Genomic DNA, 12,579 nt, shown 5'->3' with positions numbered 1-12,579 from the left:
CTTCTTAAACCTCACGAACACGCTCTTCCTTGGGGACCGAGACCCTCCCCATGTAACAAAAGAAACGGAGGCTCAGCGCGGCCCAGAGACTCGCCCAAGACCTGGCGACGAGTAAGTGGCAGAGCCAGGATTCTGGCTCAGGCTACATGGCTGCAAGAGCCCTCACTGCTGACCCCGAGGCCGCAGGGTCGGTTGTACAGATGGGGAAACTGAGGCCCGGGACAGGGCACTGGATTGTGTCCGCGGAGCCGCGGCTACTAGGGGCAGGGTCCCGCTGCATGCCTGCCCTCCAGTAAGGTCGCGGGGTGCCACGGCGGGGCTGGAGGTGGAGGGCCACAGGCGGCAGCCCCGCCGCTGGGTAAGCGGAGGAAAGCGGCGGGAGAAGCGCGTTCATCCCCCACCTACCCCAATGGCTCCTCGGCACCATGGCAACGGCGCGCACCGGTCGGCAGGAAGTGCGTCACCCGGTGGGAGGGACAAATGGGCGACATCCACCAATGGGGAGCGCCGAGTCTGCGTTCGCCCCGCCCCGAAGGAGGAGCCGCGCCCGCCTGTTCTGCCTGGGCCGCCGGCGCTGGGGGGCTGCACCCGGCTACCGCGGTGGGTCATCCGGCCGCGGGCCCGCGAGGCTGTCGGGGATGGAAGAGGGCCGTGCGGAGAGGCGACGGAGGACGGAAGGTGGGCGTCAGGCCCCGGGTTCGGCCCGCGCCTGGGCCGGAGTGTGGCGCTGGGGGCCCCGGGGCTTGGGGCTCCTCATTTCCTGGTGAGGAAACCGGCCCCGAGAGGGACCGACAGGCCCCGAGAGGGACCGACAGGCCCCGAGAGGGACCGGAAGGCCAGGGGGCTGCAGCCCAGTGCCCCCGACCCACCGACGTTGTGAAATCGTGGTATCGGGCGCAGATACCGATGTCCTCCTGATACTAGGTGACCAGAGCAAAATACAGAATCCTGCCTGCACCCAATAGGGGAACCACGGCCTTCGCGGACCGCCCCTCGGTTCCTCGCCGCGCTCTGTGCTCGCGCTCTCGGTCCGGTCCCAGAAACCCTAACTTTGTTCAAGCCCACAGCCTCGTGTTTTAAAGCCCCGAGGCGAGGCGTGCCCAGACGCCCCAGTGTGGGGGGTTTTGGGGAGGAATAGGGTGCATAGGTCCGATGGTAGGTCGTACCTTCCTTGGGGTCTGGGGCAGCTGCTGGTCATCAAATTCGCCGCTAAATAGGTGCAGATGTAGACCAAAGGAGCTGAAGAACGGCCAGAAAGAGCCTCCCCTCAGGTCAGGTCAGGTTTTCACACTTAACAGGTGGGGTTTTAAGACCTTGTTTAGATTTGAGAATTGTAGGTAAGGGATCCCTGCAGCTGAGCCGTCAGGACTTAATTGTTGCCTCGCCGGTGTCTGCCTTCCCTTGCTGGGGGTGCTACAGTTCCTGAACTTGGCTTTTGTTTTGCGCCCCTCACCCCTACTCCCATCCATCCCTAATTCTGTGCATCCCCTTGTGCCTTCCCTCTCTGTGTCCTCATCTGTAAAACGGGGTCCGTAATGCTCCAGTCCTCAGGTTCCAGCGAGGATGGAGCGAGACCGCAAGGGAAGCACTCACCCCAGGCCTCGCTGGCGGCTCAGATGGCGACGGTTGAGATCTGCTTATTGCACAGACGTTTCTGTTTTTTAATTATTTGGGTAGACAGTTAGCCACGATTAATCTCTGCGGCCCGGTCCCTCCTCAGACAACTGCCTTCTGTGTAAAAACACGCCTGTCTGTATCTATTTTCCTTCCCCTAAATTGTAGCCTTCTATGACGTTCTGTAGTTGGTCCTTCTTCCTAACATTTATTTTGGCTGTTTCGTAACACCTTTACACCATTTCTTCGTTTTATAATCAAGATAGGTAGCATTTCTATAAAAATGTTTGCAATTTAAGTTCAAAGGATAAAAATCAAAGGAACACCCATATACGCATCATCAAGTTAAGAAATAGAACATTATCATACCCTGAAAGCCCCCGCTGAATCTTTCTTCCCCTCACCAAAGGTGACTCAGTGCCCCGAGTATGGTGTTCCTCATTCCCTTGTTTTTCTTTGCGGTTTTTACTACGTCTCTGTAGTGACGGCTACTTACGGTTTTGCTAGGTTGTGAATTTTATATAGGATCGTCATATATATATTGGTGTGTCTTTGTTTTTGCATAACATTTCATACATGACGTGTCCAAGGTGATGTGAGTAGCTCTACATCAACCTCACTGCTTCCTTGAAATTTCGAATTCCACGGTTTAATTATAAACGATTTCCCTAGGCATTCCTCAACTGATGGTCGTGGACACTGTTGCCAGATTTTTACTGCCACATGGTGTGTTTATAAACCTACTTCCTGGGGCAGATGTAGAAAAGTTTCTCTAAATTGTATACGGACAAGTGGATTTCTGGGGATACCCACATTTGCCAGTCAGACTGAACAGTCTGGCTGGTTCGTACGCGTTTGCACTCCACCAGCTGTGGGTGAGTTTTAGCCCAGGCCGTTATTCAGAACTTTTTGCCCATCTGGTGATGAGTAAACCTTGGTCACTGGGATTTGAATATTCATTTGCCTGATGACGTCAGGACGGAGCCGTTTTAATATATTTATGAACCATTTGTGCATCCTCTTTGAAAATTTCTGTTGCTGATTTTTCTCTTGACATTTGTCTTCCCCTTACTGATTTGTAGGAACTCATTACCTATTCTGAGGGTGAATCTTCCGTGGCTTCAGTTTCCGATGCTGTCCAGTCCGTAGCTTGTCTTCTCTCCCACTCTGAAGTATTTTGGGTGAACAGAATTTCTTAATTTTAACAAAGTCACATGTATCAGTATATTCCTTTATGGTTTGTGCTTTTTGTATCATTATTATTTTTATTATTATATCTTTTAAAGCTGTCCTTCCCTGCCTTTGGCTCCTAAAGAATGTTCTGTATTGTCGCCCAACGTTTCATAGTGTTTTCTTTCTTAGACTTTACCGCTCAGAAAGATTTTTGTGCCTAGTGTGAGGTGAAGGTCGAGTTCTCTGTTTTTTTCCCGTAGGGTAATCTGTTCTGGCATCTTTTATTGAAAAGCTTGCTTTGAGCTGGAGTTCCATTTCTCCAACATGTTGAATATCCATACCAGTGTGCATTTCTGTGTCTGGGTTCTCTCTGTTCTGTCCCCCTGCTCTTATTCGGTCTGTGTCTGTAGTATTATCGTACATTATTCATGACTCCAGCTTTAAAATAAGTCGCTACCTGGTAGGACAAGTCCTCCTGTCTTTATCTTCTTCCCAAATGGCTTTGCTGTTTTGCCTTTACGTGTCCATGCAAATTTTGGAATCGTCTTGTCAAATTACACCCAGATGCACCCAGCCTATGGGGATTTTGATCAGAATTGCATGGGTTCAGTTGCATTGGATCAATTTGGATTTGAAACTGATCACTTTCAATAGGCCACCCTTAAGTATTATGTTCACTATAGGTTTTTGTAGATAGCATTTAGTAAATAAAGGAAGTTTCCTTCAATTCAAAGTATTTAGTATGAGTAACTGTTAAATTTAATCATAGTTTCTGAATCCCTTAAGATGATTATAGGTTTTTATTCTGTATTCTGTTAATGTGGTGATCACACTGATTTTTTTCCAGCTTTATTGAGATATTATTGACATATGACATTCAATTGATTTTCAAATCTTAAGCCATTGAGGGGATAACCCCAACTGGTCACCATGAAGTAGTCTTTCTGTGTTGCTAGATCCGATTAATGTTTTGCTTTGGACCCATGGAGCTGTGTTTCTGAAAGATGCTGGCCTTTTTATTTTCCTTTCATTTGAAGCCTTGGTCAGGTTTTTTTTTTTTTTTTTAATTTAAATTTTTTAAAGATTTTTTTATTTCTTTATTTAACAGAGAGAGAGCGAGAGATCACAAGTAGGCAGAGAGGAAGGCAGAGAGAGAGAGGGAAGCAGGCTCCCTGCTGTGCAGAGAGCCCGATGTGGGACTCGATCCCAGGACACCAGGATCATGACCTGAGCCGAAGGCAGAGGCTTTAACCCACTGAGCCACCCAGGCGCCCTCTTTAGTTGGTTTTAAACGGATTTCCCATAACTTTGCGTATATTTACAACTTCAGATTATTGTTAGGTTGTTTAAGTCTTTTTTAAAAATATGTTTGTATCTTCAACTAGTTCCCCCTTTTCATTCCAAATAGTGTTTATTTTTCAGTCTTCTCTTGGAAAATCTTGTCAGAGGTTGGTTGCTTTTGTTATGTTTTTTTTTTCCAAAGAAAAATTTTGGTTTTGTTGAATTCAAATGTACATTAATTTCATTGTTTTTGGCTCCTTGTTATTGACTTTCTTTAACTTTTTCTGGATTTAATTTGCTGTTGGATTTAATGTTGCTGCTCCTAGTGATAGGAAATTAACTTTGGCAGGACATGGTTCCTGGCTGGATCCGAGGGTAGGGGCTGGGGGGAAGAGGATGAGAGGTGGACGCTTGGGCCTGTGGTGTTTGTGTGACTGCGTGGACTCCTCCTCCCAAACCAGAAGACTCGTGAAAAGGACTCGGGCGAGGAAAGGGATTGAGGATGGGGCAAGGAGAAGATGAGCCCAACTTAGGACCTGTTGAGGTTGAGTCACTGCTGAGCTGTTCTCAAAGGTAGCTAGCAGGCAGTCGGAGAAGCTGGCCCTGAGCTTGTGTGCCTTCCCACCCCTGAGGTCCAGTTGACGTGCTGTTTATAAAGAACAGGGAGCAGCAGCTAACCGTTTTGTGTGTCCTAGGTGCAAGCTCCTTGGCAACCTCCAGTATAGTCATATCTCATTTAAATGGCATCTTCTGTCTTAAAGATAGTTTTTTGTTAGCCCCATCTTGTAGCTGAAAAGACTGAGGCCGAGGGAGATGAAGCTCGTTAGCTAGAAGTGTTTCCGTGCTGCCTCTGCCAAAGGGAACAGCGATTTTCTTGTCAGATGGCGGCGTCGCCTGAAGTGAATGTCAAACCTTCAGAATTCCAGGCCCCTTGGCGGTCTGGACCTCCAGAAACAGGGCCCCGGGAATCTCTGTTTTTCACGCACAGGTTCTCTGGTTCTCGAGATTGAGCAGGTCTGGCAAACAGGCGTCTCAACACCACCTGCCAGTTGCTCAGCCCACGCCCTTGGCCTCCGCACGGTGCCTACTCTCCGTGGCGAGAGCAGGCTGTTTGATCAGGACTTGTGTAATGCTTTTTATCAGCCCTGATCTTTGTGGTTTGTGGAAAGATAACGTGTTAGTAGAGAGCAAGAGATTGAAAAAGCACCCCACGGTGACAGTTGTTTCATTAGTGGTTTGGGAGAGGAGAAGGAAACTAGTACTGGTTGAGCACTTACTAGCAGTTCGTTAGGCAGTGAATGCTGTTCTGAGTTGAGCGTGAGAAAATGGGGCCCCAGTGGACTTTATCCAAGGCCTTCGATCTGCTAAGTGGCCGGACTGAGTTTCAGACCCAGAATGGTCTAGAAGTAAATAGAGCTAACGCTTACGTAGTGTTTAGCGTGTTACCCGGCTGTTACCGTGTAGTCAATGGAGTACGTCCGTGGAGGCTGTTGCTGTCCTTAGTCTCATAGATCAGAGACCAAAGCACACGGAGGTCCTGTTGTCCGTTTTCACCCACTTCACGTGGTCGCACAGGCTGGCTGCCGGCGTCCTGGCTGGCTCCAGAAGCCACGCTTCTGCCCACCTGCTGGTACTGGTCGGCTTGCCCCTGACCCGTGTCCTTTTCCGTTTGGGCCATTCGGCAGGATGCACTTGAGCTTGAGAGCTACAACAAGTATTTAGTCGTGAATGTCAGTTGGCACACAGCGCAGAACTTGGCTTTCGGAGCGCTCCGAGGTGACCGGGTTTCATCTGCTTCTTTTCTTAGCTCCTTCGCACACACAGGGCGGCCCTAGGAGGGCTGGCGTCATGACCGACGTCCACCGGCGGTTCCTGCAGTTGCTGATGACTCACGGCGTGCTGGAGGAGGGGGACGTTCGGCGGCTGCAGAACCACTGCTATCGGGTCCATGACCGTGAGTATCGTCTCCCGGCTCACGACGTGCCCCGGAGCCGGCCGCTCAGGGACGCGGCGGCCAAGCGGTGCGCCCCACTTACGCAGTCTCACGCCAGCCCGGGTTGTGTTTCTCATCTCGTCTTCAGCCCTTTCCTTTTTATTTTTTTACGTAAATCTGACAGCCCAGGGGATGGGAGTTTGGACTTTGAACCCGAATAGTTGGCACTTAGGCCAAGGCGCGAGCATCTTCTCCAGCCCGAGTGTCTTCATCTCTCTAGTGAGGACAGTTCATTGTCCTTGACACCGTAGTGGGGCGTCAAGGTGAGACAGGGTGTGTACAAAGTGCCAGGATGCGCAGAAGCTGCTCATTTGGCTGTCGGTGGTAAGAGGGCCGCTTTGCACAGTGGGTCAGAGCATAGCCTGGGGCTCAGCCAGACCCGGAGACCGCGCCGCCCTGCCCTGGCCGGCTGTGGGCATTTGGAGCATCTTAGTGGGCTGCTGAGACAGGAGTAAGGTAAGACACACGAAGCATTCAGAGACCGGGCCCGGCTGAGTTGTCGGTTATAGTAGGTCAGGGCAGAAACAACAGGACCAGTGCTGGCAGGTCGGGGAAATCAGTATCGGTAGCTTGGGCTCAGTCGAGTATCAGTATCAACAGATCCCTGTTGAGTGACAAAGTGGGTAAATTCTACTTACTTTTTTTTATTTTTAAAGATTTTATATATTTATTTGACAGACAGAGATCACAAGTAGGCAGAGAGGCAGGCAGAGAGAGAGAGAGAGGAGGAAGCAGGCTCCCTGCAGAGCAGAGAGCCCGATGTGGGGCTCGATCCCAGGACCCTGGGATCATGACCTGAGCCAAAGGCAGAGGCTTTAACCCACTGAGCCACCCAGGCGCACCTAAATTCTACTTACTATATGATATCTTCGCGTTAAGCTTTTCGTAAAACTTCGCGATGTTTTTTTACAGACCTTATTTAAGAGATAGAGCATGGGATGGGCCAGAGGAGGGGAGAGGGAGAGGGAGAAGCAGGCTCCCTGCTGAGCAGGAAGCTCGATCCCAGGACCCTGGGATCATGGCCTGAGCCAAAGGCCACCCAGGCGGCCCAGCTTTAACAATACTTATTGTTCGTGAATACATACAACTGCATGTAAAAAACACAAGAGTGGACCAGAAGGATATGGAACACACTTGTGACGTGCTCGGCTTTGGGGAGAAATCAGAGCACGCTATCCTCTTTACTGTAAGTTGTTCTTTTATTTAAGAAAAGACTTGAATCAAACGAGGCACTCGTAGTGTGGTCTGATGATCGCCGCTGCCCGGGAGCGGGAATACAGGTGTTCATTTATATGCTGTGCTTTTGTTTTTCTGTGCTTTCAACTTTCAAAAGCAGAGGGGAAAGCACACAGAGGTGAGCCAGCCAGCAGGGGTGAGGAGAGGTGTGTGTGGGGCGCCAGGTTACAGTGGAGGCCCTTGAGAAGAGGGGCTGCGGGTGGAGAAGCCCCATTGGCGGCCCGGCGCTTGCCTACAGTAAGGAAACCTGCTGAACCTTGTTTAATCCCAGGTGTCCAAACTCTGTGGACCTACCCCTGACAGACTTCGGGAAACCCCTGACGGGAACATGCGATGTGTGGGAACAGATGGCACCAAAAGGTGTGTGGGTTTACAGATCAGAAAGAGCCCACGGTATGTGCAGCAGAGTAATGGGGTTTCTTTCATACTTAGTCCTGGGGACAGCGCGGATGTCTGGAAGGGCTTGAAACAGGAACGGGACATAATTAGTGCTGCGTCGGGCAACCGTCCTTCTGGTGAAAACCTATCCGCTCTACTTGCGTGCGCTGGCGTGGACAGAGGTCTTTGGTAAGGGCCTCCTTATGGGAAAGGAGTCTTACCCCTGCCAGGCTAGCTGCCCTTGCTCCTTGAAAAGCACTGCAGCGCTTTCAGCCTCCCCTCAGATGCTGCAGTGCAGGGCGTCGGAGTGTTTTTCTTAGTCTGTGGTCTACGTGGCCGCTCAGTCCTCCTCCCTTGCAGTTTCTCGTCTAAGTCCTAAATGTGGGCTTTCATGCTAAGGGGGAAGTTTCAGGCTCACTGCAAAGAGCCACATGGTGCCTTAGTACTAAGAATGAAAGTGTTTTTGCCTTTGCTTGACCTTTAACGTTATTATGACCTAATTTAGGAAAGTCCTGTAGAATAGATCTAGGAATTAATTTATTCTTCACACTTTATGTGCTCTATCTGTGCATCAAGATATCAAGGTACGGTTATGGCTAGGGTAATCAGGATAGAGTTGGAGTTTGTTTTCCCCTACCCTTCATCTAAAAATAAAAAGGCTTTTTCTCAAGCATTATTGTTATTTTAGAGATTTTAAAATGAGAAGTGATGGAAAGAAATGATCTCAAATTAAGTAAATACTTAAAAGACCTAACATCATTAATCTGTCTTTGGAAGAGATGCCCAGGAAAGTCCCCTTTTACCGACTGGAAATGTATCCAGCTTCTAAGAGAATTATGAAACAGAGGAGTAATTGAGTCTGTCGTTATTCTGATTGCAGTTTCCCAGGGCCTTTTGTCCAGCTTCTCGAACATGCTTTCTGTTTTGGGCTCCGGTTCCAGCAGCTCTTACCGTCATGAAGCTGGAAGCAAATTCCCCAGGTCTCTGGGCTAGTGAGAGTTTAGGTTTTGTTGTGACAGGCTAGTCTAAAGCCTTAGGCCTGGGCTCTCTGAGTGGCACTGAGGCCTGTGTGCTCTCGGAGGGCCCCCGAGGTGGTGAGCTGGAGCCTGTGAGCGTGCCTGCGGTCCTCATCTTGCTGTGGCCTCATGGGGGCCAGGCTCTTGTGCTGGGGATTGGGAACACTGAGACAAAACTTTTGCTTTGCCTTGGGTTTCATGAATCCTGCAGGCACAGAATCCTGTGATTCTCATCTAAGCCTCTCTTGATGGAAGTAGGCACAGGAAGCCGAGGGGGCTGGTTAAAAAGACTTGCATCTGAGGATTTCCACTTTTGACCAAGGTCGAGTAACAGGGTCCAATTGGCCTTCCTGTCTGAAACAACTAAAAATAGATGACACAGTGGGCACGAGTCAGGGAAGGGCAGTGAATCCTTGAGAGACAGGCAGTGAAGCTTCCCTGCCCCGCCCTTAGTATTGTGTTTTCCCGTCCCTCCTCTCTGGGTCTCTGGACGCTCACTGGGTGACCAGTAACTCAGCTCAGTTCGGACTGTTTACCTGGAGTTGGCATCAGATCCCACAGTTAAAGGCGTTCAGCCCCACCCGGCTGCCCCCACTTTGGAGGCCTGTCTCAGGTCCCAGCCTCCAGTACTTCCGACCCAACTGGCTATAAATTAAGTCTTCTGTCCTGCCCCTGAGTTTCAGTAATTTGCTAGCATGGCTCACAGAACCCAGGAAACCCTTGACTCACATTGCCGGCCTATATAAAGGATACAGCTCAGGAATAGCCCAAGGGGAGAGGTGCATAGGGCAGGGGATAGGGGGCCGGGGGAGCACCTTCCTGGGTGCTGCCTCTTCCCAGTACCTTGATGTGTTTACCATCCCAGTGGATCTCCGAATGCCATCATTTGGGGCTTTGGGGGGGCTTTCATTACACATGCATGATTGGCTGAATCATTGGCCATTGGTGATTAACTCCGCATGTAGACCCTCTGCCTTTCCCAGAGTTGGGGATGGGGCTGAAAGTTCTAAGCTTCTAGTCAAGGCTCGGTCTTTCTGGAAACAAACCCTCCCCATCCTGAAGTTCTTTAGGGACATGTCAAGAGTTGCCTGATGAGAACAAAACACTTCTGTCACCCTTGTCACTCAGGAGATTCCAAGGTTTTTAGGAGCTCTGGGCCAGGAACCAGGGATGACCAAGTATCTTTTTTTTTTTTCCTTTTTCCAAATATGTTTTCTATGACACAGGCGAAAACAGAATGAGCACTACAGTTGCCTCAGCTCACTGCCCTGAGCGATTTCAGGCCTTGGCACAGGGGAACCCAGGCAGAGCTAAACAGGCTGTCTGAGCCGAGGGGATGGGGGACGAGGGCTCAAAGAGACAAAGGCGTTCGCAGGTCAGAGCAGGAGAAGAGGGGCACAGTGAGCTGGAGTCGGCCACCTCGCCCTGGCTCCCTGGCAGGGATCCAGCTAAGAAGAGATCTACAGGGAGCAGTCCAAGGCCGGGCAAAGATGGAGTTCAAAGGATTAAGAGAGAATTGGTGCCTGTGTTCACAGGCCAGAGGATAGTACCCACTGCAGGTATAGTGACTTCGCTGAGCAGTTCTACCAAGTGTTGAAGGAAGAAGGGTTGCCGGTTCCACCCACTCCTTCTAGAAAATTGAAAAGAGGGAACACTTCCCAACTCAATTCTTTGAGGCCTGCATCGTCCCACTACCAAAACCAGACAAAGACATTGCAAGGAGAGACATCTAAAGACTAAGATCCTTCGTGAGTACAGAAGGATCTCTGTACACAATTGTAGCAAATCTAATCCAGCAGTATATGGAAAGGATAATGTGATATGACCAAAGTGGGGTTTAGCCCAGGAATGCAGGGTTGGTTTAATAGTTGAAAATCAGTCTGTGTAGTTTACCAGATTAGCAAACTAAGAAGGAAAAATCATATAGTCATCTCAGTAGTGCAGAAAAAGCATTTGACAAAATCTGGTATCTACTCTGGCATGGTGCACCAGAAGTTTCAAACAGGAACCTAGAGATCCGAAGGGTCGAGGGAAGAAGCAGATTTACAGGACGTTGTGCCTTAGAGCAGGAGAGAGGACTCAACAATTATCTGCCCGGAGTTAGAAAAATTTAATATCTATTCTCAATAAAATCCCTCAGCAAGGTAACGAAGGAAGGGAGATTTTTTTTAACCCAATAGAGAGGGTCTGTGTGAAACCAACAGCTAACCAACTTCACTGTGAAGACTGAATACTTTACCCTAATATCAGGAGCATGACAAGAATGTCCATTCTAATCATTTGTTCTTGCCAGTGCACTTCGGCAAGAAAAAAAAAAATTAAAGGCATTCAGTTTGGAAAGGAAAAATTAGAACTCTTCAAAGACATGATCATCCATGTAGAAAATCTGATGGATCTTTGAAAAAGCTACTAGAACTAATATGTGGATTTAGAGAAGTGGCAGGATACAGGATCAATCTCCAGAAATCCACTGTATTTCTGTATGCTCACAGTGAGTCATCAAAAGTTGATTTTAAAAAGCACTGTTCAAGGGTGCCTGGGTGGCTCTGGGTTAAAGTCTCTGCCTTCAACTCAGGTCATGGTCCCAGGGTCCTGGAATCAAGCCCCACATCAGGCTCTCTGCTCGGCGGGGAGCCTGCTTCCCCCCTTCTCTGCCTGCCTCTCTGCCTGCTGTGATCTCTGTCTGTCAAATAAATAAATAAAATCTTAAAAAAAAAATAAAAAGCACTGTTCATAATAGCATCAAAAATATGAAATACTTAGAAATAATGTGATGAAACTTTGTAAGCCCTGTACACTGAAATGTACAAAATATTGCTGAGAGAGGTCAAAGAAGATCTAAATCAATGGAGAGATGTACCATGTTCTTGGACTGGAAAACTCAATATAGTTAAGATACCTATTCTCAAATGGATCCAAAGATTCAACTGAATCCCCATCAAATCCCAGCAGGGCCTTTTGTCGAAATTGACAAACTGATTCTGAGTAATTAAAGTTAATTAAGAGCAACCTGATCTTGAGACGTATGATGTAGCTACCCTATCAAGACAGTGTGGTATTGGCATAAAGAGAAACTCCTAGATGAATGGAATAGAACAGAGAGTCTAGAAATAAACCCATACATAGATGGACAGCTAAGTTTTGACAGAAATGTAAAGGCAGTTCAATAGAGATAATCTTTTCAAAAAATGATGCTGGAATAATTGGATACACTTTATTTTCTTATTTTTATTTTATTTTTTATTTGACATTTTATTTATTTGTCAGGGAGAGAGAGCATGAGCGAGTACAAGCAAGGGGAGTGGCAAGCAGAAGGAGAAGCAGGCTCCTTGCTGAACAAGGAGCCCCGCGGGACTGGATCCCAGGACCCTGAGATTATGCGCTGAGCTGAAGGCAGACACTTTATCAACTGAGCTACCCAGGCGTCCCTTTTTCTTTAAGATTTTATTTTTAAGCAATCCCTGTACCCAACTAGGGGCTTCAGCTCACAACCCTGAGATCAAGAGTTGTGTGCTCTACCAACCAGAAGTGCCTCGGACACCTCATATTTTAAAAAATGAACCTCAAACCTGCTTTGCACCATATACAAAAATTAACTTGAACTGAATCATAGACCTCAACGTAAAACCCAGAGCTATAACACTTCTAGAAGAAAATGTAGGAGAAAACCTTTGTGACCTTAGGTTAAGCAAAGATTTCTTTGATACAACACAAAGATGTGATTCATAAAAGTTGATAAATTGGATGTCAGAATGAAAAACTTCCCTCCCTCCCTACCCCCCTTTCTTTTCTTTTTCTTTCTCATTTTCTTTTTCTTTTTCTCTTTTCCTTTTTCTTTTCCTGTCTTCCTTTGTATTAACATATAATGTATTATTTGCCCCAGGGGAA

At 48.2% G+C, this 12,579-nt stretch overlaps 1 protein-coding gene across 1 annotated transcript in view; it reads left to right on the top strand.

The window, feature by feature from the left end:
- Positions 1–554: 554 nt before the first annotated feature.
- The window catches only part of NSMCE1 (NSE1 homolog, SMC5-SMC6 complex component), a 36,784-nt gene continuing 24,759 nt past the window's right edge, over positions 555–12,579 (top strand). The window contains exons 1-2 of the mRNA XM_044234185.1: positions 555–678; positions 5,876–6,022. Of these exons, the coding sequence (XP_044090120.1) occupies positions 639–678; positions 5,876–6,022 (187 nt within the window). The 5' untranslated portion in view covers positions 555–638. The remainder of the gene's footprint in view (positions 679–5,875; positions 6,023–12,579) is intronic.

The sequence above is a fragment of the Neovison vison genome, chromosome 14, assembly GCF_020171115.1.
Source record: "Neovison vison isolate M4711 chromosome 14, ASM_NN_V1, whole genome shotgun sequence".
In the NCBI taxonomy this organism is placed as follows: Eukaryota; Metazoa; Chordata; class Mammalia; order Carnivora; family Mustelidae; genus Neogale; species Neogale vison.
This window is presented reverse-complemented; position numbering and strand designations above follow the sequence as displayed.